The 23,634-nt window shown below is 45.4% G+C and overlaps 1 protein-coding gene across 11 annotated transcripts in view; it reads right to left on the bottom strand.

Annotated features, from left to right (window-relative positions):
- FOXP1 (forkhead box P1) overlaps window positions 1-23,634 on the bottom strand; it is a 390,897-nt gene that overhangs the window by 99,748 nt on the left and 267,515 nt on the right. For all 11 annotated transcript variants that reach the window (XM_040591471.1, XM_040591469.1, XM_040591463.1 and 8 more), the window contains one exon: window positions 14,084-14,209. In XM_040591471.1, the coding sequence (XP_040447405.1) occupies window positions 14,084-14,209 (126 nt within the window). The remainder of the gene's footprint in view (window positions 1-14,083; window positions 14,210-23,634) is intronic.

The raw sequence follows: 23,634 nt of genomic DNA, 5'->3' as shown, positions 1-23,634 counted from the left end.
GGCAAGCAGATAAAAAAATACAGAGTGAGATTTTGGGGGAAGAGTACTTTTTGTAGCATTTCTATCTTTAGTAGCAGGTGCAGTTCTGTAACATTTAACTGCTCATGGGCACTTGGACCCCAGGGCATGCATCACTCCAGAGAAAAAGGTGGGATAAACTTTAAAACACACGTAACTGGCCCCAGACCTCATGGTAAGGCACCCCAGGTGCCCAAGCAGCAGCAAACAAGACACAGCATCACAAACACGTTTTGAACTGGCGGAGGGGCATCCCTTTGGGGGTGCCTCAGGAAGGGAGGTGCCGCGGGCCCCCTGCCCAGGGCTGGTTTGGGAGCCCTGGGTGCTTTGCTCGGTGCAGCAGCCACCATCAGGAGAGCCTGCAGCCTGCCAGATCCCCTACACTTAACTCATTTCCTATTCTTAACTCAACTGCCTGCAGACAATAAGCTGTCAATCAGATCCCCACAAGAACATTCACAATTATCTTCCCTCTCCCGCACCTCAGCATGGCCCCGTACGAATAGCTCCATCCTAAACCGTTCACACATGAGCCATTTGCAACTCTTCTATTGCTGTAACTGCCCTGACTTGAGAGGCATGTTAGGAAATTGAATTTCCTCGTGTTTTCAAATAAAAGTCCTTTGGTGGTGAAGCACAGAAGCGAAAGAACGGGCCTCCTACAGGTGTGAGGCAAAAGCAACCAGGAATGGAAAAACTGCCCCAGTAATTATTATAGCATCCTGTGCAAGGAATAAGGCTGTTTGCTGCTTTTTTTTTTTTTTTTCAGTTTGCCAGGAAAATCAAAGTTACAAACTGCAAGTGTTTTTCTTTTATTTTTATTTTGTTTTTCTTTCCTTTTTTTTTTTTTTTTAAAAAAAAAAAAAAGACAGGGTGGTCCCCTTCGCTCACGTCTGCAGAATTAGCAACAAAACACTACCACAATTTTGCAGCTGGCCCTGCTGCTCTGATGTGTCCACAGCCGGGCTCTCCCAGAAGAAATGGGTTTGTTTTTCTTCTGGGTAGACGCAGCTGAGTGAAGGACTCAAAATGAGCACACTTTCCAAGCAACAAGCCCAAGTAAAAAATAACAGTGACGCACATCATCAACATACCTTCCCCTGTAGTGCCAGTTGTGAACAACGTGATTTAAAAATATCTTAACATTTAACATTATATTAATGCTCCTATTCCAGAGAGAAGCTCCTGATACCATGGGGGCACCTTCCTAACACTGCAGCCTGGGAGAGTGCCCAGGATGGGTCCACTCCTAACAGCACCGAAATCCTTGCCATCACTAAATTAGGGTGAAATCAGTATAGTCGCCATTCACTACACTGTGACTTTACTGATTTTCTGCTCAAGGGTTAGCGTGGTTAACAGCGAGGAGATATTCACTCTCCTATTAACTGATTTGGGCAGAATCTTTGATGGCTGTCAAGCAGAAAGGTAACTACTGCCATTACGGCTTTTTTCCCCTCGCATTTTTAATTCTTGCACAGAATATTTCTACAACCTTTCCTGATGAAAAATAACCTATGTGATATTTCCCCTCTTCTTTAAAATGTTTATCCTGCTCTGAATCTGCAAAGTCTAGTATCATCAATGAAGGTCAAGTTCCAGAGAAGCTAATGGCTCCGCTGTGTGCTCCCACCACTTTGAAAAGACGAACAATAGTCCCTCAAGTGTTGCTGCCGGTGGCACAGCAGCAATTCACGATGGAGGGTTAGAAATCTGAAATTAAAATAAACTGCTTAAGACCTGCAGATAGTGACAGAGATGCAGGAGACTGAAGAAAACGAGACAATCTCTTAACCCAATCAACAAAGTGCTCATTGTTCCAGCTTAAGACAAGTAACGTAGCAATAAACATTGAGCAAAGGAAGTTAACCTGTATCCACAGCCTTTGAATAAACACAAAAGTTAAAAGTAAAATCAGCGCCAGGCCTTTGGCTCTTGCCAATTCATGCTTTACTCCTTCTTGCTTGACCTTGGTTTTACTTTTGGGGATTTTATTTGCCTCCTCTCTTGTTATTCGTACTTTCCTGCATAAACTCCTTATCACACAGTAAAAGGACAAACAGAAGGAGCTAGCGCGCAATTAAACACCACAAACAACAGCTCGGCTGCGTTCTGCAAATCCACCTGGGTGCAGATAACCAGGAAGAAAAGGGCCAGGCAAGATGCTGACCCAGAGCCCCCACAGAGCCGGGGGAGCCCCCCCCCTCCTTCCCACACCCTCTCTCCCCACGGGCCACCAGCTGCAGCCCTGCAGCCCTCCTGAGCCACCAAACCCAATGCAATGTTCACCCTGTAGAACTGTGTAGGCAGCACGTGGCATCTCAGGAAGACACAGGCACGTTCATCTCTACTACAAAAGTTTGATCATTCACCTCAAATCTGAGTACGAATAAATGTCTTGGTTGGTTCTCATTTTTCCTGAAGTGGTTTATCAATTCCCATGCCGACAACTCAGCCAGCAACACAGGTTTTCACAGCAAGTATTAATTCTGGCTTCACTTTTAAATCACAATTTCTTCATTTGAGCATTATTATGTTCCATAGAACCAGGCATGAGCATCATGCAAAAGGCATTCTGGTCCACGGTTGTGAATACAGCTGTGTAGGTAGAGGAATTAATTTTTTTTCCCCAAGTAATTTGTACACATTCAAAAATTACAGCTGTCTGCAGTTCTCCTGAAATATCTGCCCTGATGTTTACAAGCCATAAATATAATTTGTCTTTTGTATGGTTCCAACTGGTATATTTGAAAAAAACCCAACATATATATAGGTGCATTATTTTTATTTATTTTCACACTCAGATTGGCTACTCCCTGGTACATGCTGGCAATTAAGCCTGTTCAACACCAGCAGTAACTTGAGGAACCACTACCCTGAGACAACAGTGGAGAAATCTTTGCAAGAGCCAGAAGGGTCTCTCCGACACACCTCACGCATCACTCATCAAGCTGCATCTCACTCTTAGCTGAAGCAGCCATCCCATGAAGACCACAGGGAGGCATGGGTTAGAACCCAGCTCATGGTGACAGGTTGCTGCCTTGGCCCGAACAGAGCTCACGTTGGGATGGACATGGAAGGGTCATCAATTATCAATGTGGCCAGTGACTATGGTGACCCATCTTCAACAAACAGGCCTTCATGCATCTATTCTTGCAGGCAAACCCAACAGGATTAAAATTACTAAACCTGCACCGTGGCTACGAACCAACTAGCTAGGCTGGTGGTTGGCATCTCCCAACAGGTTTGCTTTGGGTGTTTATCCGGGCTATTAAGAGTTAGCCAAACCAATTCTACTGATTCCCTGCCTACCCACCCCCCGCAAGATGGGAAATTTTTCACAAGGGTTTCTGATTTTGGCCTTTTGCTTCATGACTGTATAGGTAAAAACACAGTTTCTTCTAAAAGTTATCTGAATGGCAGAACACCATTCCCTAGAACAACGAAATCCTTAGGATAGAAATTTTCCACAGCAAATGTGGAAATGTGCACTGCACCTGTACTGACCCCGCTCAAAGCCCAGGACACAAGCCACAAGAGCAGCAAAATGCACAAAACCAAACGCGTGCCCAAGAAATCGCAGCAGGCTTGATCACTGCCGCTGGGAAACCACAACTCATCACCTTGGTACTACTGGAGTGACTTCGGTGTAGAACTGACTTGAAATAAAAATCAGAGGTAGGAAGCTATACCCATCTCAGTGGGACCCTTCCACTGCAGCATACTCCTGGATGGTTGCTTGCTTAAACCCAGAACAAACCGTGCCCAAGCTGTTTAACCTCATGCCGCAACCCATCCAAGAGGTCCATGGGGCTGCACAGATGTGTTGTAAAAGGCTCAATGTTGAGATATGTCACAGGTTAATAACTTAAAAACATATCAAGGTATTATTTGAATCCGTATTGCTTAAAAAAGAAAGCCAAAATGACAGAACAAAAGGCAAGAAAGCATTGAGTTTTGCTAATGAAAGGTCCGACACCCTCAATCCATGAGCTTCACTGCATTAGTTACTCAGTGCATGCTGGCAGATGATATGAGCCAGGGAGCTGGAACACGACTCCCATGATGTAACATGATGTGGGACAATTTTCTGAGGGGCAAACAGTACCAAGCTACGGCATTGGTGGCATCGGTGGCCTCGACAGCTCTAGCACGGGCACTGCTGCCTCCTCGCACCGCTCTGATGCCCATCGCTAGCTGAGCTCCTCCTGTCGCCTCCCCGCCTCACTTCAAAATGCAATTTCAAAACTTTCTCAGCTAGACACACTAAAACCCAGGATGTAGATTTTCCAATTAGTCTCTGTTTAAACATCTGTTGGTAGACTGTATTTAACATTAGTTATTTGAGCAAAGCGCAATTTGATTAGGCTGTCTGAAACAGAGCCAAAGTCTGCAAAATAATAGCTCAATTAAATTTTGTTTTGCTTTCATTTGTCTTATACTTTCCTGAGTGTGATACAGTTGCATATAATCAAGTAAACTAATTCCTTTCAAAATGAGAGATTTCAGTGCCTTTTCCATCTCCGCTCAAAGTTTATTTAATAATCTATTCCATCTTCTCCATGCTTCATCGAACTTCATCCTGACACAAAGTGCATTTCTTTCTTGTGCCTTCAGTCTACTTTAATTTTCTAGGCTTTCGAAGACTTGAGATTACGCGCCATTAATGTTACACCTTAAATAGATTAGTAATTTATAAAAGGCAGATTACACTTATCAAGAAAATAAAAACATTTCAGCAATGCAACAGCCTTTTCTTTGCACGCACCACAAAGTATTTTGCCAACCTGACGACACAGCTGTAAAACTGTCAAGCTCCAAAGCCACATCCAAGCAGCATTTCCAATTGTTTCTCTGGGTTTAGTTTCTACTTATTCTGTTATGTTGCACTTGTTGCCCTGAAACTTCAATATTAGCTCTAGAGATTTAAACACATGAGGCAAACAGCTGCTCTCCTCCACTCAGGCGAACTAGATCAAAATGCCTTCTATTTCTCTCCTTCCCCCCCCCCCCCCCCCCCCTTTATTTTTTTAAACAAATTGCTGTAACTCAAGTATTTCTGGCAAAGTTGACAGTTTAAGGGCAAAACTCTGCTCTGTGATCATCACTGCAGATTCCTCCGGTGCACGCTCCTCTTGGTCAGTGCATGAGCAACACCAGAGCTTCCCCACTCTGACTAAAGAAACTTTGCCTTGAGGTTTAAAAAAAAAAAAAAAAAATCACAGTAACGTAGCTGCTATGTAGATGTGTATATGATTGAAATTGAAACATCAAACATTTAAACATGAACTTCTTTCACACTTCTGTTAAAAGAAAAAAAAAAAGAAGCAGGCATTCTTCGAGAGAAGCGATTTATGGGAGGAGGGTTTTGATACACAGTACTTTTTCTTTAGTGTTTTTTTAACATATTTGTTGCAAAGTGTGAACACAAAGGGACAAGCTGAAATAGGTATCTGGCAGGCTCTTCCCCAGCGCGTGCTGCTGGAAGCCACAAGTACTACTGCAGTTGTTAAAAATCTGTTTTTTTGATGCAGGAAGGCGAGGGGCTGCTCCAGCAGCGGTCCTGCCCTGCCTGCCCTGCCCCGGGCAGCGCTCCAAAACACTCTTGCACCAAACCGGCCTCAAAAACGAGGGGCAGCTGAAGTGTGGAAGTTCAAAATGGGATATGTACGTCCTATTTAAAATGTAGAGAGCTACTAAATATGACAACCATCTGATGTATGAAAATTATTCACAACCAAAAACAGACAGTCTGGAAATAGCTGGGATGACTTCATTTAGACAGAATTACCCAAATCTGTTTCTAATATACACAGTACACATAATAAATTTTTACAATATGACAAGGAAAACAAACTTAATAAAAGTTCCTGATCTTTTGTTACACAAGCAAGCTATAGCCATGATATGTTTATAATATTTTGCCCATGATATCACAGCTAAGTAACAAAAGCTAAGCAACACAGAAAACAGTCACAAGGTATGACTTCACCTCGCGACTCCCATAACGACATCGCTGTGCGCATCGCCCCAGCGTGCCACCTTCCCCAGCTACAGCCCGCGCTCCACAAGTACTCGCCGTGGCGCTTTTGACTAATAGTTCCCCTTTCTCCTTCTCCCAGGCACCCTCTGCCTTGGGAAGCTGCGGATCTCTGTGACGAGGGTTTGTTTTTTTCCAGCTACACCAGGACTCATCTGAACGGTAAGAGATTTTTAGCCTGTTTCCTTCACTCCTGGTTATTTGACAAGTGCTTGAAAACCCTGTTATAAACAATCTCTGTAGGAAAACAGATGATGTCTTACGATCACAGAAGGTAATTTTTTCAAGAACCCAACTTTTTGAGCATTTCCCAGATGCACCGCGTCAATCTTCCTGCGTTTGACTATCTCAGCTGGTTTTCCAGCCCGGGCGTTTCGCCAGGCAGGCCGGACTGCCCCTCATTGTCACTTCTGTTCGATGGCACTTGCACCCACTGCTGTTATTCCAGGCTTCAGGAAATTTTCTAACCACTGGACAGGCTCCAGCGCCGCGCACTAATAAGTTGCAGATTGCGGCACTCTAAGTGTGTGCGTGCACGCGTGTGTCAGATCAGGGCCACGGTTTGTAGGGGAGAGGGGGGGAAACAGTAGTTCAAAAATGCTGCCTACTCAAATTGACAGAAAAGCGACCCCTGCACTTCATCAGAAATTCCTGCAGACTGACAAAATAAAGGAGTTTGCTTTTATCACACACAGTAAGACTCATATGGAAAAATGGAAACACTACATCACTCGACCTTAGGTTGCCCCCTTTTCAACCACAGATGAATATTATGTATAAAAATTGTAAATCAATTTGAGATGTATTAAAGGAGATTCTCTTTTTCTGTATTAAAGGTAATACCTTTTAATCTCTAGATTTATTTTGTAATGTCAAGTAAATGAGAAAGACTTAATTTCCGTAACTGAATTTTGTTACTCTTAAGTCTATTTAAGCATCTCTGCGTGGTGTTCACATAATTTCCTACACTTTGCTTGCATCAGGAAATAATGAGCAAGCATCACTTACCCAACACTGAGTCACAAATATTTGCCTACATTAACAGAGCATTAAAAGCCATTTTAAACAACTTAAGGAAATTGTGCTAGCCTTTGAACTGTGATTCACTATGATGAGAAATTAAGAAACTTTTCTAAAGGCAAAAAAAACATCCACCACAACCTCCCTGTAATATCATTAGGTCCTAGAGCAGATTTTTCTCTTACAGAACCCTACACAATAGATTTCTTTGCTTAATGAAACTGTTTCTGAAATTTTCCTACACTTGGTGTTTGGTACTTTGAAATTTCAATCTTTTCACATCCTTGAACTCTCATCAACATTTTTTTCCAGACTGTGTCAATAAAATTGATTACTTGCAGTTCTGAACTCTGTTCTGCACATGGAAATAAAACAATTTGTTTTAAAGTATTTTTTGAAGAAAGCAGAACTTGGCAATCGTATCTACAAGATCAAAAAAAAAAAAAAAAAAAGTAGTAAAAAAGATGGGGACAAACCAAGCAAGCAAGCCTTCCCCACAAAATGCAAAACAAAAAGAAACCTCTCCAGCAAACAAAAGAGAAGCAACGTCCTGATTTTATCACGGTAGCAATGCGAGCTAAATTCCTGACATACACATCATCAACCTCACCGTTGTTCTCCTGATTGATATATCTCCCTGTCGGATATAAATGATTTTTTCAGATCATTAATATGTTCATTACTTTGTTATCAGTTCTAGCTTGCTGTACTTAAACCGCTCCGTCCTGTGGCTGAAGAGCGCCTCGACAGCACTGGTGTAACCACATACGTAAGGACCCCTGACTACCTGGTTGTTGAGATGCCTCATACCTACAACCGATCTGTTGCTTTTACAAGTTTAATCTCGGTATTAAGGAGCTGATTGTGGAACCATGTCGCTATAACATCTTCAATCCAGCTGTACATCATATAAACCGCTATAGGAGGGGGCAGTCTCCCATGATTCCTAGCAGCAGTGCATACCTTTAACTCCCTAATCTGTAATACTACAAAATACTGCTCTCATTTCTTCCCAAGCACAAGTGGACTACCAGCAAGGGTCCAACAGTGTTATTCCTAATTACCTTTTTTTCACTCTTGATCCTGTGGTGCTCATAATTAGTTACCTGGGGCTGCAATCCAATTTGAAGTGATGACAAGAAAGTGATCCATGAAAAAGTAATAAGTTAAATCCAATTTCAGCCTTCCTCTAATTAAATGCACATGGAACTAATGACTCAAACCCTACCATTTCAGTGATAATGGTAATTAGCGAGGTGGGAGTCACTCTCTTTTTTCAACACTGTAGGTGTAAACCACAAGGTAAAATGGCAGGAGCACTCTTAATTACATGTGTCATTTTGTCAGCAGTTTACACATTTCTGACCAGTCAGGAAGGTTTCATTTGTTTTCCCCCTCCCCGAGGTGGGTAGCGCACAGCCGGACTCGGGCACCGCCAGCCCCACGGCCTCGCTCCTAACCTGGCCAGAAATCTCCTTTTTTAAACCCCTCTTCTCTCCACGCTTAATGTCAAAGCAGAAAACCTGCTAGAAAATTACACTCGGGGCGCTCTAACAGGACACAGGGCTGGAAGTGAGGGATCCTGGCTTCTACTTCCAGTTTTCCCCCTCTGGACTGAGTTCTTTATAAGGTGCAGATGCCAAACTCCCAAACACCCCGGCGGGAGCCGCGCAGCTCAGTGCCACCGAAGCGCTCTGACCCTGGGCGAGCCGCTTCGTATCTCTCTGCTGGGTTTTACACCGCTATAAAATGAGAACGATCATATTTGCTGACAGTACCTCACACTGCCAGCTCTCCCAATATAGTGGTATTTTCCTAGGAGCCATGTTTTTTTGGAATCGTGTAACTGCAGGACAATCACAGCCTTTTTTCCAGGACAAACAACTGCGTTTGTCACCTTTCTGCTCAGTCTGAAGAGATGGAAACACTGAAGCCTAAAGGCTTCCAAAAAAAAAATAAAAATGAAAGGGCAGCAAAAAAAGGCTCACAGATTTCGCTGAAAAAAAACCCCCTAGTATCAAAATTTTCAAGCTGACCATGTAATTTTGAGGGCTTGACTCAGATTTTGTTCTGCCTGTGGGGTGGATGGTATCTGCATGCCACAGGCATATTCCAAGAACTGACTAACACCTATAACTGGGCTTTGGGATGAAAAATAAAAGAGCTATGGGTCCTTTGGTAGAAACCAGCAAAACTCAACTCTGTGTCATTTCCAAAGTCAAAAATAAAAAATGAAGGCTTCGAGGGAAACGTTCAGAGGCAAGCTATTTCAGCCATGCAGAAGTGAAATCTCAACCCACCCAACTAGAATCGGTGGCAAAACTCCCGTTGGCTTGACTGAGGCCAAATTCAGATCAATTCCCGTGTTTAAGAGCGAAGCAGAGACATATGCATACAAATAGAATAAACACACTTGCAAATTCACTTCCCCTTCCAAATTATCTGCTGAGATACAGTTTCTCTACTAACTGTTAAATTTACCGCTATGTAAAAAAGGTACACTGCATGTAAAACCTGAGACCACGTAACCCGGTACTTGTGTGCTCCGAGCAAAAGAGAGAATATCCTTCCCTTCACCTCTCAGTGTTTATTACGTTGTCCAACTAATGATTTCTAATTTCATAAAAAACAGTAATAATTGCCCCCAACATCAAGCTACACTGATTTTTTTCCTCTTGCCCTCTTCTATTTCTCAAGATACTGGAAAGAATTACGAAGATAATATAGCATGCAAATTAAATTCTACAAAAGCCCAGCCAAAAGGCTGCTTTAAAAAGCAGCGGTATGCAAAGGCGAGGACAGCTCTGTCCTCTCAGCCTCCCCCAGGCTCACCCTGAAAACTTAAGCCCAACCCAAAATTCTTTTCTTGGCTGTGACTTAAAGGGAAGATTTATCTTCTGTTTTGTCAACCGAAAACAAAAGTTTCCATCTCGGTCATTTCATTATTTCTTCTCTCCAAACACACGCAGGTTAACTATCATACAACAAACCTCACTTAATCACATAAAAAAGTCACAGGATGGGTTTCAGTTGCAAGATACTGACTAGGGACACCCTAAATCTGTTTTCAGTCCAGTATTCAACTTTCAGCTCAACCTAACACACAACATTTACGTCCTTAAAAAAAAAATATATTTTTAGTATTGCCAAAACACACATGCACTTTTACTTTCTTGGGAGAAAAATGTGTCTCTTGATTTGTTTCCAATCTCTGTGCTCTTGCCAGCAACTAAAATGCTTGAAGAACCAAAATGAATAATCGTTAAGAGCATCAGCAATTAAAGCTGCAAATTTTAATCAATATATCTATTAATACAAAGATATATTTATCTTGGCCAGGAAAAATGTGCACATTTTCAAAATCCTAAGCATACCTGGCTTGTTTAAATTATTTGTTTCACAGACTCAAGGAAATCCAATGTCTATGGCAAATATATTATCAAACATGCTTTAGTCTTTTCTCACTTCCAGTAATTTTTCTGGGGCTAATATTTTTTATATTCTTTTCCCAACTGCTGGTTACTAAATCCATTCCTTAACTTTCAATTTTCTTTCGTTTGTGTCATCAGGCTGTGAAACCAGAGGTCACTGCCAAATATAAAGCACGGCAGTGTGAGATAGGCTCAAAATGTGAGTCATTGTGTATTTGGAGATTTATATTTTTTTTTCAGCTATCAGCAGAGCACATCTCCACCCCTGTGTCCAAGCTCTTATACACTAAATATCTCAAAATTTGCTAAAAGCAGGTCTCCAGGTAGAGTTACCAAGGTCAAGAGACCCCAAAGATGATCACTGGAGCCCAGTGTCATGTAAACGTTCCTGAAAGCACCGTGGCCACGGGATGCTGGGATGTGTTGAAGTACCACGGCTATTTGATCAGTGAATAAAGAAGGAATATTGAAAATTATCCACGAGGTGGTAAGAGATTAGCTACACTGCGTATCCTAGATTAATTTTCCACCTCTGTCTGTGGCAGTAGGGTTCATGTGACAAAGCCTGCCAGCCAGCATTGCAGTGCTGAGTCTGAGATGGAGGGAGCTCTTCTAGCCCCGCACGGGACCGCACCAGCCTCCAGTTCCCGGGCAGGCAAAGCCACGGAGCATCTTAACAAGGAAAACTAGCACACGGGGCAAATGGCATCCCTTCAGCCCCATTTCATGAAAACACAGCTCCCCAGTGCTTGTGTTTGGGACCTTGTCGCCAGTGCCCTCGCCAAGCACAGCAGATGTCAGCAATGCCTCCGGTATCCTTGTCATACATGAAGTCTGCTTGTCAGGAAAAAAACATGTAACTGCTAACCACTGTGGCTACTGAATGAGACATCTATATTTATAAACGAAGTGCAAAGATGACTCGGTTCATTATTTAAGCAAAGCTTCGAAAAACAGGCGCATTTCCACCATCCTCGACATTTATTCTATGTACTGCCAGCAACGGGCATTGCCTCGTCAGTGTGGCACTGTCCGACTTCAGAGGGGGTGGGGGATGCTTGTGTGGGTGCAGTTTCACTCAAAAATTCTACTTCCAGCACCACCGCTGCCTTTCAGCAACAGATTTTCATTGCAGGGATGTGCTCGGGGTCTGTTATATTCAAGAGGACTTCCAGTATGTTTAAGACTGCAGAAGCACCAGGAGTGAGGAGGGGAGAAAAAAAAAAAAAAAAAAAAAAGAACCGGGCAGTCATTTGAATCAGTGAGTGACAGGCTGGGCCAGCTCTCTGTATACATTAATAAATTAGAATTTTAATTGTGTCTCTGACTGCCGGAGCTGCTCTAGTACTTTAATACGTACCAACAATTGGCTATGTTATGGAATCCGCGATGTGGCCTTCACTGTTGACCTCTGCAACACAATTCCCAGTCTGACTACGGAAACTGTTTGGTTTGATCCTTTCAACTTATTTGAATCCTGACAAATAAGCTCACAGCTGAAAGGTCAACACAGTCATATTTCATCCTCTGGAGCTATTCTTAAGACATCTGCACAACAAAGCACTTCTTTTAGTACCTGACACTGGACCTAGCCAGCACAATCTCTCATTAAAAATGTCCCCAGTGGAAGAGTCTATTAAAAGGCATATGGATCAGCTATGGATTTACCAAATAAAATATTTTTGAAAGCATTAATGTAACGCTTTGGATTATGGTGCTCTACGCTGCCAATAAAACGTATATTTGCCCAATGACAAAATGCTTCATACTTTCCAAAAGAATAATAGCTCAGCTATAAAGCGCGAGGTGTTGTCCAGCAGCCTCAGCACGGGGGTGGGAGCCAGGAACTCATGAATCTTAATCCCACCTCTAAACCCAGTTCCCTCTGTGATCCTAAGCAAGACACTTAACCTGCTTCCCTCAGTTTCCCAGTCCAGAACTGGGATAATGCTACTTACTTATCAGACTTTCCTTCTGGGGATGTTTTGGAGATTAGTATTTGCAAAATGCTTTGAAGATGAAATCACTACACGAAAGCTAGAAATTGTCCACGCTGGGCCAAGGGCTGCAGCTAATAGCTATTCCTCGCTCAAGCACAACTCCTCTTGAAGTCCTCGTCAGCTTTATTTGGGTAAAGAACCGCAGGATCAGGTCCTCTCACTTTACCGTCAAGGCCTTTAGTGATGTTGGCTTTACCTTCCATATTCTACTACATATTTAAAGAATCTAGGATCCGTATTTTTGGAGGAAAATAATCTGAAGCACATATAAAAGGCAAGAGAAGCAGCAATGCTGTCAGGGAACTCATGGTGATAGTATATCAAAGTAAAAAAAAAAAAAATAGAAAGAGCAAAACAGACATGAGTTTGACAACGTGCTATGACAACAAGCAGAAAAAAAAAAAAAAAAAAAGAAAAAAAAAAACCCGGAAAGAATTTGGGGCTACAGAGGCTGAAGCATCAGATATAGAAGAACTAGATAAGATAAATGTCCCAGCTACAGGGCTTTGCGCGACTGCAGCTGAACTGCTGTGTTCAGTAACTTATTATCCAAAATACAGTGGCACGCTGCAATTGCAAAGAGAGCAATACTAAAAGCAATAACCAGCTGCAAACCAGCAAAGTGGTCAAGGGTCTAGAAGTGCCGGTTTACGAAATACCAAAATACATAAGGAACTAGATACATATAATTTGCCAAAACTGGCAAGTACATGTTAGTATCTCAGATGTTTGAGGAGTGTGAACATGAGGCAAGGCAAGGGACTGACTCAGTATTTATACAAGCAGTATTACTTGGAGCAAGAGGATGGAATTAAAGTGGAAAGTTCCTGAGCATGTGCTTTGTTATGGAAAACCATCTGAAGGAAAATAATAGTGGTCCCACCACCACTTGGGATTTCTAACACTAGAATAGAAAAAAAAAAAGGAATAAAAAAAAGGAGAAAATGTGACACATGACCTAATAGGTCTTTCTTGTTTTTAACTCCTGTGATTTATCCCACAAGACTAACAGAATGTACTCCAAAGCCGCCTATGTGTGCATACATCTTCTGTTTGGGAATGCTATATTGGTTTTAGCTTCCTGAATTCATAACAGCACAAAGCCCGGTAATATTTAGATTTTATTTCTGAAGATGTCCATAAATCAGCAGATAATAAAAGGGGAAAAAACGCACCGATGATATGATATCCTAGTATTTCCCAATATCCTTGACACAGCAAATCAACGGTTTGAGTGAACACAGACTACAAATGGAAGAGCAATCAAACAGAAATGTTAATGGAAATCTCCTATGCACACTGACACAATAACAAAAGCTATTCCATTTTGCCATGATCCAACCCTACCAGACACTAATAAAAGCAGACGCTTATGATTTGTAAGAAAGCCATGGGTGGGATTTTCAAGAGCACCTAGCACCAGTCCTCATGCCACTCACACCAACCACAGCTGCTCTGTGGACTTCACTAGAAGGAAGCTCCTGAAGGTCCCATCCCAACCTTCACAAGTAAGACACATTAATTCAGCTTTTACAAGCCCCAGCCCCTCATGCAGGCACACAGGCTCCCCTTACCTGCAGGGCTGGCTGTTTGTCATTCCTCTTCGGAGACTTTAATCCACCAACTTGTTGCTGCTGCTGCTGCTGCTGTTGCTGCTGCTGCTGCTGTTGCAGTAGAAGCTGCCGTGCCACCTGGAGAGCCTGCGTGGAAAGAGGTTTGGAAGTTGAGTTTACAGCAGGCAGGGCATGGGGAGCTACACACACGGCATGGGGTCAAGGCACCCCCTGGTCACCGGGTACTGCTCCACTCCCGAAGGACCTCCATCGAGGAAAGCGTTGGGTCCTGTGAAACAACCCAACTGAGCACGTGCACGCAACGGGGCGATATCCCACTGCTGCGTTTCCTATTTTGACTATGGGAACCATAGTCAAAAACCCTGCAGCAGCTGGTGTTCAGCTCCAGGATGGGAACCTTGAGTAACCAAAGGGATCGCGGTGGCCAGCACCGCACAGCTATTTTTACCCCAGCCTGGAGCAGCCCATAGTCCTCCTTGCTGCCGGGCAGGCTCATGCGCTAATGGCTTTTGGGCTCCTCTTCTCCAGTGGCTCAGGTCAGGTTTACAGAAGAGGGTGGTCATATATCACCATCTGCTGTCCTGAACGCCAGAGAAAGTCAGGGAACTTTCTGGAAGGCTACGGTGGAAGAGGAGAGCCAGCAGCAGGCAGAGCCAAGCCGAGTCCCAGAAGTACCATGATGAAGGTGGAGGAAGCTGTGAGGAGCTGGAATGAAAGCAGGAAAGAGCAGGGACAGCATCTCACCCTGCCACAATCACCAAGAGCTTGTGACGGAGCAGCAGCAGGGACTCGGACCGGACCGGGCAAAGCAGTGAACAGTGAGGCCTTACAGGATGGAGGGGCAAGAGCCATGATCCTGAAAGTGCAAGCAGAGCATCACGTGGTGGGGGATTATTACAAAATTCTGTGCAAAGCAAGGGACAAGCACCCCTGGACGCTGAAGCCAGTCGCTCTGCGAGTCCCGGTATCTCCATCAGGTGGGGAAAAGAAAGCAAGAGATGAGACAGGGGAGAAAGGACACGGAGCAAATCCCTGTCCTGGCTCCCTCCGGGCTCCCCAGCGAGGGGACTGCAAGGATGATCCCTGCGAGACAGGCTGTGGCACAGCCGAGGCTCTGCTGGCGAGGCCCGATCCCGCTGCTCCTGGAGGATTCACCGGCACCGGACTCGGGCCTTCTTGGTCTCCTTGGAGACGTTCAGTACATGTGTAGGTGGAAAAGTGGGAAGGCTGAAGACTTCATTAATGTAAAACAAGAAAAATAGTCCCTTTGCAAGATGCCTACATGGAAGGAGGGAAAAAGCCTTCCCCACTCCTACTGTGTATGCTCTCTGAGTGATTTAATTAATACCTATTTAATTAAGGAGTCAGATACGCTTCAGGTTTCACTTGCTTCTCCAAGTTGCAAAGTGTTTCATCTCAGCACAGAACTGCCAGGAAAGGTTTGACACCAAAGGCTGCAAACTCGCATCAGCCACCTCCCAGTAAAACCTTGTTATTTTATGGGCTAGACCCATCTTTTGACTTTTGAAGGGACATTCAGCAGCCCAAGGGGGGTGGTGAAGAGCCACCGCTGATGGCCAGCACACCAGGGCAAGCAGGGAGGAAAGACCTTACCAGGCTCTGGCAACGAGCCCTCCTTTCAATTTAATAACAAGTCTCCACTGGATCAGAAAAACTCTGTAAGGGTGGATGTGATTTCCAACAGAGCTTGGTGCAATGAAGGTAGAATCAGATTTTGCATTTCAAGCTGGTTGGAGCTCAGCGCACCCACAGCATCTCTGAAACAGCCCATGTCCCCGTGAGGGGTGTGAGGAGCTGCTGGGCACAGGCATGCACCAGGGCAGGCACACATCTGTGCTCCCCTCCACGCAACCACTCTGCCATCGGTTCAGCATCAAGAACCAGGAGACCCTACAGCCTACCAATTAATCCAATGCAACAAAGGAAACCTTTATGCAGAAAGTGCCAAGTACGGTTTAAAAAAAAAATGTTATTTTTATTGAATTAGCTTATTTAGCTGTTAAAGCATCTTCAAGGGTGGGCAGAGGCAGCAGAAATAAAGCCTACAAGACTTAAGGGGATGGGCAACAAATACTCACCTACTTAACAGGGGTGTTGTATGGCTTATTTAATTAATGAATACTTGTAAAGCACTCCGAGTTGCTCAGACAAGAAGCGCTATACAGTACAAGCGCAACATATTATTATATATTATTAAGACTGGCTCTGCAGAAGAATAATTCCAGGTAAATGTGCAATCAAATGATCATTTTAGTTCCCAGTAATTAGATTCAATAGGCCAAAAAAAACACAGAAGCCTTTCTTTAATCATACACTAAACAATCAGAACATCCCTAACCTTTCAAGCTACAGCCTTTTTGAATAAAACATCATCAACTTATAGATATTATTCCAAAAAGAACCAGTCACCATATGTGTTGTCTCTTTGAAATACAGTTGCTATAGCAGACCCTGCATGCATTTCATGTGATATGATCATATTCTATCCGTTCTGGCAGCTGAGAGGTTGCACAATTAAATCGGCTGCCAGAAATTTTTGAAGATTCCCAGAACAAGTAGCCGCGCAAGAAATGCCTGCTTGCTGCTCAAGCTGGCCACGAAGCCCTGTGCAGCTCGGGGGGGTGGCCACTGCCACCATGAGCCCTTCCCACAGCTGACCCCATGCCGATGCAGATCTCTGCCTTCGGGGTCAGGCTCGCAATGGCAAGGCTCAGATGGAGCGGAGCAAAGCAAAGCAAAGAGCTCTCTCTATCCCTGCTCCAGTCCCACCTGCACCGCACCCACATCCCCGCACACCCACCCTCGCGCAGGCTCTCCACTCCAGGTGACACCTCCACCACCGGCTCCGTGTCTGGCTGGCACTTGTCCTGGCGCTGAGACCCGGTGGGACCAGCGATGGGGACAGGGAGGGACCAGCACAGAGGGTGGAGCAGGGGTGGGAAGGAAAGGATTGAAAAGAATGAGAGTAACGAATGAGTTGGCTGGAGGGAGCATCACAGGTACAAGGAGCTGGGATGGACAGGAGCAGCAAAGGGAGAAACATGGAGGGGCAGGCACAGGTGAGCTGATGGCAAGCTGACAGCTCAGGGGATTGCAGCCTGAAATGGCATTTCCCATCTCTCTTCTCTCAAGATTTCGCTCTTCCGCTTATAAATAACTGACAGCAATAAAAGCTAAGCATCAGATGAGCTTGGGTTTAAGATGTGGAAGGTTGTTTATAGCTCAGATCTGGTTCTTACTGAACATCTGCATCAAGCAGTTACTGCGTCCTTGGTGGTATAGTGAACCCAGAGACCCCAAGTCCCTCTGCCTTCCTATGTTTCCCTGCTCAGCCTGTCCTCACTCCCACCTCCGACCAAGCACTACCCTGCCATTTCAAAGTCTCATCTGCACTCCTTACACATGACGGGATGTGCAGAGAAACGATGGCTAGCTCAGCCTGGGAAGCACCAGCCCTCCTTCCTCTTATATGCAAAATATTTCAAGCCCATTTGGAGTGCCTTCGTGAAATTAATTTGCTGATGTCGGTTCAAGCCCGGTGGACACCTGCCCTCATTACGCCGGCACGTCCCATTTAATCCAAGCCGACAAGCGCCGCACCTCTACCTCCTTCTCCGCTTCCATGCAGCCACCGCTCCCGCACGGAGCCCATCACTGGATGCTGGCATGGGAGCCCTGCTGAGGCTGCCGATGCTGCACAGTGCTCAAGCGAGGATAGACAGGGAAATTAATTTGAGAGTGAAGTCAGTCCCACAACCTTCATCAGCACGGAGATTCACAAGCAGGCCTGTACATTAATAAAGCTTCCTGTGGGAGTAGATGTTGCCTTTGATTTGCATGTGAATTCAATGCTAGTGAGAAGTGCCAGACTGTCAGACATGGAGACCAAAGTCTCTTATCTTTCCAAAAGCTTCTGTAGCAGTTTCCCCACATTTCCTTAATCATCTGCCTTGTCCTCAACTTACTGAACAGGCAGTAGAGAGTAAAGCTGGACTCAGTTCAACTCCTGCTGCTGCCAAGTCCTGAAACAAGGGTGCCAGGACTGTTTACTGCTAGCCAACAGCTCTGCTAACGTGGCCCTCTCCTCACGAGCAGGTGCTCTGACATCTCCAAACTCTTTTCACACATTTCTCCCCACTGCCATAGTTATGTCCTAAATCTCCACCATGTGCCTGCACTTCTGCAAGTGAACAATTGCTGGGGACTGCAGTGAACCAGCCCGCGTCTGTGCAGCCAGGCAGCTGCGTGGTCCAGCATGGGATGGGCAGGGGGAGACACCAAGAGCCCCCAAAACCACAGAGGTGCGTCAGATACCTGGGTTTGTGATTACCAGCAGCCGCGTTACGTGACACCTATCTGCGCTGCTCAAAGGGCCTGCAAGCCTGGACACAGCTGCTTGGGACAACCAGACCCAGATGCCAATCCTGGCCTCCAGCTGCTGATCACACAGCATCAGCAATCCTCCTCCTCTCTGCACAGCAACACAAATAGGAAATCTTCCCAGTTACTGAGGGAAAAGAAAGGAAAGCATCCCCTAGCAAGCACATCCTCTGAGTGCCATGGGTTTTGGTCACTATCAAGAGGGATTTGAAAGGACGACATCAGTATAAAGCTCACTACCAACCAAGTCATCTTGATTCTGCTCTGTGCTACGCTTAAATGCAAGATACAGTAAATGAACTCCCAAGCTATTTTCTTATCCATTAGGAAATCACCCAGAGATAAGGAGATTTTCCTGGCGTAAAACAGAGACCAGTAAAAAGGCAACTGCAATGCTGTACTTTAGAGACATTACACAAACTTGGGATGTTTGGGAGCCAACGCTGGGTGACACTTAACCCAGGAAAAAATTTAAAAGCACATTCAGTGACAGATGAATCAAGCCTGTTTCAAAGATGCCACAGAGTAAGTGGGAAGCCCCACTGAAAATCCCTCTCCCTGTGCTTAGGGAAGTGGCAACCGTTTAATGTTTCTCAACTAGTTAAGCACAGGACGGGGGGTGGGGGGAAGTATGCACTGGAGCTGACCAAGGCAATTTCATTGCAAGACAGACAGAATGTGACTTGTTTGCCCAGCTGTTGTTTGCCCAGAACATCCAGCACCGTTATCACCCAAGTTACTGCTGTAATTCAACATTTTCACGGAAGTGGCTCAATCTTTCGGTTTCACCATCCTCTTCAGGCAAGTTCTGCTCGAAGGGTAAAAAGGCAGCCCTGCCTCCGACTTCATGTGGCTAGACACTCCCGATTCGGGAAGGGGGCTGGGGAAAGGAAATGTGCTGGAAAAAAAAGAGGGTAGAACTTTAAAAATAGAAGTGCTGTTTAAATGCCATATACTTGCTTACAGTGTTAGTACATAAGGAAAACAGTAACAGGATCCAGTCCTATGGAGCCTCCTGCTAACTTGTTCCACCACTGCAGCCAGTACAACAAGGCAGCAACTCTCCAACTGTTTTTCCATCAGCCTATTTCTACTGAAGAAAAAGAGCTCAAGCTCCTCCCTTCCCATCTGCTCCAACCGATATTAATATCAATCAGCTATTAATGAAATATGGAGACCTACAGCTATAATGGGCCTGCCTCTAATGCCAGGAGAAGCCTCTTTGCGTGCCCAAGGTTTATCAGGCACGGAATGACAGATCCAAGGAATTGCAGGACGTATGGCAAGGTATGCACGCTGGAGGGTGAGGAGACAAGCCACAGACATGAGGATGCAAGACAAGCCGGCATCCTCTCTGACTGCCAACTCCCAGGGCAGTTGTGCAGTAATCAGCTGCCTCCAAAATGGGGAAGCATGCACACAGAAGTTGCAAGAAGGGCATACAACAAAACCCCATGTGTTTTTACAGATTCCTAAGGATTTTGGGCCTTTCCAGGTGGACAAAGCTGCCCATCAGGAAAGCAACTTGAGAAAGGAAGAAGGAAGTGTTCCCAGAAATCAGAGATGGTCCCACAGCCATCTGAAGTGTCCAAGCAGTAAATCTGGAAAGTGACTCGCCAGCCAACATCATCATCTGTCCGTTATTTCAGTTATGGTCATTAGAAAGCAAAACACAACACAACAACCAGAGAGAGATGAGACAGAAGATATTTTAAGGGCAAAATCTACTCTTGGAGAAAACATAATGCTACCCCAGGCCCAGACTCCAGCAGCGAGACCTTCTGCGTTGACCTCCGAGCAGCAACAGATAGCCGGATCCTTACACAGCTGAGATTGCTGCCAAGATTTCCCCACCGTGTTTTCGGCGAAGCATGGCTTTGTAGCAGCAGGCATGCAGCTCTCCCACCGTCCACTTTCCCCCCCCGATTTTTCAATGGCTTTAGGCACTAAGGGACTGCCTGGTCAGCAGCTAAAGGGGCCTCTCACAGCGGAGGCATGGCCCACCGCTCGGAAGGGTTTCTTGCTTCCATTTAGTCTCGCAAGACAAGTACCTTTGTTTCTCCCGGGTGGGACGAGGCGGGATTTACACTCAGCCAGCAATCTCTCTTCTTTCTCAGCTCCCATCTGTCCTCACACCCCGCTCCACTCCACAGCTGCTCCCAGCAGAGCGGCAAGATGCAGCTCACAAGCTCGGAAGCCTGGATGCACCCGAGCTTCAGAGCTGCTTCATGTCTCTCCCACTCCTGCCTCCTCTATCTCCTCTCCTGCGACACCCTCTTCTCCTGGAGCAGCAGATGTAGAGGAGCGGTGGTAGGAGGCAGACACATTGGAGGGGAGCCCTGCTGCAGCTCTCCTCCAACAGGCTGGGGAGCCGCACAACGTGTGGAAACCGGCGAGGAGCGGAGCAGTATGCAAAAAGGGAAAAAAATAAAAAATAGTGCAAAGCGACAGCAGTGGGTAGTGCTGTTCCTCTGGGAGGAACAGAACAGGGGGAGGTGAGATGAACCAACTAGAGAGAATAGGAAAGGAACCAAAATGAAGAGGAGGAATAAAATGTAGAAGATGCAAAAAAGAGAAGCAGATGTTCTTGCAGCACTTATTCCTTCTGACATTCGTACCCAGCTCTTTCATCTTCCTCCAGAACTGGGAAACAAGCTGCTACATGCTCCCTCCTCGTTCCCACCATTCTGACCCTATGCACCACACACCCAAATGAGCCAAGGCCAAGAGCCCCAGGACCGCTCCCAGCACCACAGCAGGGAAGCCTGAGGACAATTACAGGCAGGACACAGGGCTATGCTATGGGATCCCGCTAAAAGCCAACATAATCTGGTGAAGCCACCCTGCTGTCCAGCTTTCCCATCAGCCCTGGATGCAAATCACCCCCATCCCCATCTCATCCACTATTTTCCTTGTTTCATTAAATAATCCCCCTCCCTCTACTCTGTACCCAGCTCCACTCCACAGGTGCGACAGCAGAGGGATGCTGCGAGCCAGAGAAGATGCCGCTGGTTGCCTGTACCCAGCGACTTGCTCAGCTGCAGCTCCTCTGCAAGGCTGTCTCCATCCAAGGGGCTACCAGCCAGCTCGTCAAAGAAGAGAGCTTCAACAGCAATCTTTACTTGAATAAAATGATCAGCTGGCCCTGAAGGCTTCGCTTAGACATAGCGGACTGAGCTAGCCAAGTGACTAATGGGCGATTCCCATGCTGGAAAAAGCGAAGGGACCTGGAGGTCCACATGTACAAACTCCGGCTCACATCCTGTCCCTGATGTGACGGGGCAGGCTTGGAGCAAGGGAGCTGGCAACGTGCCTCATGCTGAAGCATCTCCTAGAATAGTTCAGTCATAAGGAAAGAAGATGAGTCTTTATTTTTCTTCCAGCAGGCTTAGATTCTTTCCTCTGGAATAGATCCTGGCTACCAGTTGAGGAGATCCCCTCCAGAAAAAGGCACTGGAAACAGAAATCCTTTCTTCCAAACCCACAGGGTGGAGTTGCCTGCGCCCCAGCGCTGCTGCGTTTCGTCCTCGTGGGTGCTGAGGTTACTTCTGCTGGCAGGAGGACGAGCAGACTGGATGCTCCTGCCCCACACCACCCTGCAGCCCATCCCACAGCCAGCAAGGTCCCTGCCCGCTATCCCACCTCTGCAGCAGCAGGGACCCAGCCCCACACAGGGGGACAACAGGGATGTGCCACCCAAACACCTGATTTTAACTTTGCAATTTATTCATTAATTCCATCAACCTTGGGGGGGAAAGGTGGCCGAGGTATTTTCTTCAAATGCTCAGACACAAGCGGGATGGAATGGAGAGGGGGAAAGCAGCAAGAGGCAGCAGGGTAAGAGGTTGGACACCAGAAACCTGCAAACCCCGAACCAGCCGCAGCAGTGACAGCAGCTACAAAAATCCCGTTCTTGAGGCACAAATGAAATCCTCAGGTGGTTACACTGTAAAAACACCTTCTGTCCCCTCTTTAAAAAGAGAGTCACAGTCAAGACTCATCGAAACCGTTTTAAAAGCATCTGGCAAAAAGTTCCCAAACATTAAAAATGGCTCTCTTTATTTTGGCATGTCAAGATTCACAGCATGTAGCGGTCTGTACCAGCAAGAAAGGAGGGATGGGCCAACACATCCTGGTAAAATGAGAAAGGATACAAATCTTGGCTCCCTGCGCAAACTGAACCAGAACTGAACTATGTCTGAGTGATGAAAAAAAATCTTATGGGATTTCCAGCTCGTTTCTGTAGGCTTGAGATCAGATCCTGAACTACTGTGTTTATCCAAAAGTGAACCAGACCTTTGAATATTTGGAGGACTATTCACTGCTGCACCGCGTTTTTCTTGGATGTCAAAAGCACGGGAAGTTCTCATATTTTTTAACAGAGAGGAGGGATAAGGTGGGGGGAGAAGGAAGAGTGTCTTTTTGTTGCTAAAACATAAATAGTATATTGCATACAGCTGCTTGCGCGCTTCCCTGTGTGGTCAACAAAAGAGGGAACATATTTTAGGCTTGTTTTCCAAAACACTGTATGACAAACTTGTATGCAGAGGCTGATGAAATAAAGCCCCTGATGCGGACATCTCGCCCTCGGATGCTCGCTGCTGTTGGGTGAATGAAGGAAGCAAAATGTTGTGACAGCCCAAAACACGGGACACTAAAGCTGCAAATCGCATCTCTGTACTTCAAGCCTATGGCACAAAATAATTTAGAACAGCTTCCAAAAACATTAATTTTAAAAGATTCTGGTAAAGCAAAAAATAGGCGAGGTTCAGATGGAGGCGACAAAAATGATTAGAGGCCTCGACAGATAGGAGGAAAGATTGATAAGGGTGGGAGTGTTTAGTTTAGCGAGAGATGAGTAAGAGGAGAAATGATAAAAGTACACAAATTGTGACTCGGCCTGAGAAGGTACATCTGGTGTTATTTGCCATTTCTCACAACGCAAGAGAAAGGGGACATTGAATAAAGTCAGGAAGCAACAACTACAAAAAAAAAAAAAAAAAAAAAAAGCAGATAAAGGGATATTTTTTTTCTTTCTTAATACACAACTCATAATTACTCTCTGGAACTTACTGTCACAAGATATCACCAGTGCCAAGAGCATGGGGAAGATGCAAAGAAAGGATTAGACACTTGCACAGATAGTAATG

The sequence above is a fragment of the Falco naumanni genome, chromosome 4, assembly GCF_017639655.2.
Source record: "Falco naumanni isolate bFalNau1 chromosome 4, bFalNau1.pat, whole genome shotgun sequence".
NCBI classification, from domain to species: Eukaryota; Metazoa; Chordata; class Aves; order Falconiformes; family Falconidae; genus Falco; species Falco naumanni.
The sequence above is the reverse complement of the archived record's forward strand: the minus strand, read 5'-3'. Positions and strand labels throughout refer to the sequence as shown.